This window comes from Heterocephalus glaber, unplaced genomic scaffold, assembly GCF_053883595.1.
Source record: "Heterocephalus glaber isolate CG9 unplaced genomic scaffold, H.glaber_assembly_v1.0 deba00001479, whole genome shotgun sequence".
Taxonomy (NCBI): Eukaryota; Metazoa; Chordata; class Mammalia; order Rodentia; family Bathyergidae; genus Heterocephalus; species Heterocephalus glaber.
The window spans coordinates 12,132,276-12,136,595 of NW_028258316.1; the positions used below are offsets into that span (position 1 = coordinate 12,132,276).

The 4,320-nt window shown below is 38.1% G+C and overlaps 1 protein-coding gene across 1 annotated transcript; it reads right to left on the reverse strand.

Moving 5' to 3' along the window:
• Positions 1–261: 261 nt before the first annotated feature.
• On the reverse strand, positions 262–1,233 carry LOC101697733 (olfactory receptor 1L3). Its single transcript, XM_004849424.1, has one exon. It carries the CDS (start codon positions 1,231–1,233, stop codon positions 262–264), a length of 972 nt encoding a protein of 323 aa, XP_004849481.1.
• Between the last annotated feature and the right edge of the window lie 3,087 nt (positions 1,234–4,320).

Genomic DNA, 4,320 nt, shown 5'->3' on the forward strand with positions numbered 1-4,320 from the left:
AAACAGAAATATAGGAAGTTCTAAAGAAATAGGAAATGAGTCAAAGGACTGTGATTTTCTAGAATGGAGAAAAATTATGGGAGTGAGTATATAATTCCAACATAGGTACCAAGATATCCTAACTGTATACTCATTGAATGCCCGAGACTACAGAGTAGAAAAGCACAAATGGCAGCTACAATTGATGAGAGAACATTTCTACATAACATGCTTCTACCTGCATATCACACACACACAAACACACACACATGCCACTTGCAGTCAGGGTCCCTGGATTCTATTGGCTTTTGTAGAAGAAAATCTATCTATTTGATACATAATCTTGTTTATTAACTTCTCTAAGCCCTGCTTCATGTCTTTGTTTCTTAAACTGTAGATAAATGGGTTCAACATTGATGTTAACACTGTGTAGTTCATTGTTGCTATTCGGTCCTTGACAGTATAGCTGGATAAAGGCTGAAAATAGATGTAGCTAACACTCCCATAAAATAGAGTCACCACAGTGAGATGGGAGCTACAGGTGGAGAAGGTTTTCCGTTTTCCAGCAGCTGAAGGAATCTTGAGAATGGCAATGAGGATTCTCAGGTAAGAGATGAGGATACAGACAAATGGAAGCATCACAGAAGCTAGTCCTTCTGTCATGGCCACCACTTCATTAACAAAAGTAGAAGAACAAGACAGTTTCAGAACAGGGTTGACATCACAAAAAAAGTGATGAATAATATTTGATGCACAAAAAGTGAGCCGATTTGTCAGAAGGACATATAGGAGAGAGTGGAGATAAGGGAAAGTAATGCAGAAGGCCAGCAGCAACATACAACACCTGTGGTTCATAACAGTGACATAATGGAAAGGGTTGCAAATGGCTACATAGCGATCAATGGCCATAGCTGCCAGGAGGTAACTGTCTATGTTTCCAAAGACCAGGAAGAAATACATCTGTGTCAGACATTCAGCATAGGAAATGGTCTTTTTTTCTGATAAGAAGTTCACCAGCATCTTGGGAACTATGACTGTTGTGTAGCAAATATCTGCAAAGGACAGAAAGGTTAGGAAGAAATACATAGGATTTTGGAGTTGAGAATCAGAGTGGATAGCCAAGATGATGATCAGATTGCCCATCAGGGTGACCAGGTATATGATAAGAAAGAGGGCAAAGAGTGGCTTCTGGTCCTCAGGCCTGGAGGAGAGTCCCAAGAGGATGAATTCAGAGAGTCTTGACAGGTTGGACATTCCACAAGCTTGTATGCACCTACAGATAAAAATATTGTCAGTGAATGGTTTTTATGTCATCTACAACATGTATCTTTCCATCTTGTTCTCACACAGAACAGCTCTGAATGGAGCATTTACTCTGATATTTCCCCCCCTGAATATGGAGAGAACAGAACAGAATCACTTCTTTTTAAATATTTGAGGCCTGTTTTAGTCTGTTGAGGTTGCTATAACAAAATTTAATAGCAAGGTGTTTTAAACAATAAACACTTATTTCTCACAGTTCTGGAGGATGAGAAGTCCAAGATCAAAGTGTCAACAGATGTGATATCTGGAGAGGACTTGTTTCCTGATTTTCAGATGGTCATCTTATCATTATATCTTCACATGGCAGAGAGCAGAGAGAGAAAACAAACTCTTATAAAGGCACTAATACCATCCCAAGGGCTCAAACTTCATGACTCAATTACCTTGCAAAGACTCAGTCTTCAAATACCATCACATTAAGGACTAGAGTTTTAGCATGAATTTTGAGCAAACACAACCATTCAATCCATACCAATATCTATAGAAAAGAGGCACAAGGAAGAGAGAGCAAGCAAGAGGGAGAGAGGTAGAGGGAAAGAGGGGGAAGGGGGGAAGAGTGGAAAAAGGGGAAGGGAAAGAGGAGAGAAGGAAGAGACTGATTCCTTGTTGTCCTTTTTACCTCGTGGCTAATAATTGCAGGCACCACAGACTATGAATCAGGCTAAGGTCATCTTTTGATTAAGGATTTTCAGTGGCTAACTTACATCTTCATAATGAGAGAGCTATCTCATCTAGCTTGCGGTTGATAAATAACCTTTAATTATTATTATTTTTGTGGTGTAAGGGATCAAATCCAGCACTTTGCATATGCTGTGCAAATGCCCTACCATTGAGCTATACCTTAGCCTAAATAAATAACTTTCTAATAAATTGAGAGTTTTTCTTTCTACATCACTTATAATGGATGGAATAAAGTTGTTTAAAGAACATTGAATTGAATGTAAACAACCACCAGGAAAGAAAAATTAGAGAAGAGGAGAAAGGGTGAACCTGTATGAGAAAGTTCTATTCCAAACTTTCCCGCACATCAGCTGAAAATCATATCCTGAGGTCAGGGAAATGTGACTCAGAACTAGATTGGGTTGAAGAAAGAGTCAAATTTATTGTATAGACATAGAAAACATATTTAGGATAAACATAAATTAACCCTCTTATTTAGTGTCCAGTGATGGCTAATTATCTCTCTGAGATATGATATTTCTACCAGTTCATCAAATATTTTCAAAATTGTTTTCTCACCTGACAAGGACAGAAATCTTTTCTCATATATGCATTCCACTTTCTTCATTTCTGTTCCATGCAACAAAGACAAAATGGTGTCAAGAAACCACATGCAGAAATTGTTAGAAAACCTAATTCTTGAGTCTGAATGCTCCCTTCGCTGGGCCTTACCATCATTCACAAGATGTGCATATTTACACCCTCTGCTTCCCTCAGGGGCATCTTCTGAGAGAGTGCTACCAAGTGTCTGGTGTGTGGTGGGGAACTGAGTAAGAAAACAAACACTCATTAACTGTGTGCAAAATCGTCTTCAGGGATCTGGAGGAATTACACGTGGTCTTCCTCTCCAAGTGGCCCTGCTTAGCTTGGTGTAGGTAACCAAGATAGTAAGATAGCTCTTTCAAGTTATCCCAAGTAACACTGAGGACAGAAGCATTGATATCTGGATCCAGTTTTCCCCTTAAACCTACATGACTTCGATTGGCCCTCCCCCTTATTGCTTCCATTTCTCCAAAGGACAAGTACCCAGACTCCTTTCTGTCCCAACTCTCTCAATTTTGGATACAAGCTACTCTCTGTGACCTTATGACTCTGTCCTCTAACAAAAGGTGTTGTCATAACCTTTGTATCCAACCTCAGGTCACTCTTTCCTTATTAGGTAATCTCCAAATCTGCTGCTCAGGCATTTGGTTGCCATTCCTCACTTTCATCCCTAGGGGAAGCTAGCGGCTTTAGATCTTTCTTTTTTTTTTTTTTTGTTACCGGGGATTAAATTTAGGACCTTGTGCTTGCCAGGTGTTGCCACTGAGCTAAATCCTCTGCCCTAGATCTTTTATTCTTGATGTGCCTAATCTATTTACATCAAGGCTCCCAAACACCCTGCTTGAAACATATTGCTTATTTTCAGTCACCTATTGATTTTTTTCTCCATTTAGTTTATTGGTACATTTTAGGTATACAATACAGTTATATTCCTCATTGGGATCTTGTACCTTTACATAATGTATCTTGGTTCTTATTTTTTCCTGTTCCCCTGCCCTCCCTTCACCCCCTCCACCCTTGCCTATTTACGAAGACTTTGTTTCCATGTTTTTCCTTTTCTCATATTTTTTCTTTTCCCTTCTTTCCTTTCCCCTTCCCCTCCCACTTCCCCTATTCCTTTAGACATTTTCTTCCTATTTCACAATATCAATTATACATTTTGATTCTTATTTACACTTTTAGTTTTTCACACCAGAGAAACTATTTGGTATTTACACAAATGAGTCACCTATTGATTTTTGATTATGTCTTACAGTTCAACCACCTCACTTTCCTCTAGATTTATTGAAGTATAACTGACAGATATGATTTTTATATATTAAAACTGTACAATATGAGTGATTTGATTTGATGCTTATGTATGTACACATTATGAAATGATTACCACAATGAAATTAATTAACAGATCTATTACCATACATAGTTATTATTTTGTAAATATGTGTGCAGGAATGCTCATGTGTGTATGTGTGTGTATGGTGAGGATACTTAATATCTACTGCCCTAGTAAATTTCAATTGAAATACAGCATTATTAACTATATCTGCCATGTTGTACACCAAATCCCCAGGAGTTATTTATGTTATAATTGTAAGTTTGTAGTTTTGACCAACATCTCCCCAGTTTCTCTAACATCCAACACTTGGCAACTACTGCTATGATTCTACTTCTATGAACTCTAAAGATTTCACAGGTAAATGAGATTATAAGTATTCATGTTTCTGTGTCTGGCTTATTTCACTTACCATGTCTTCT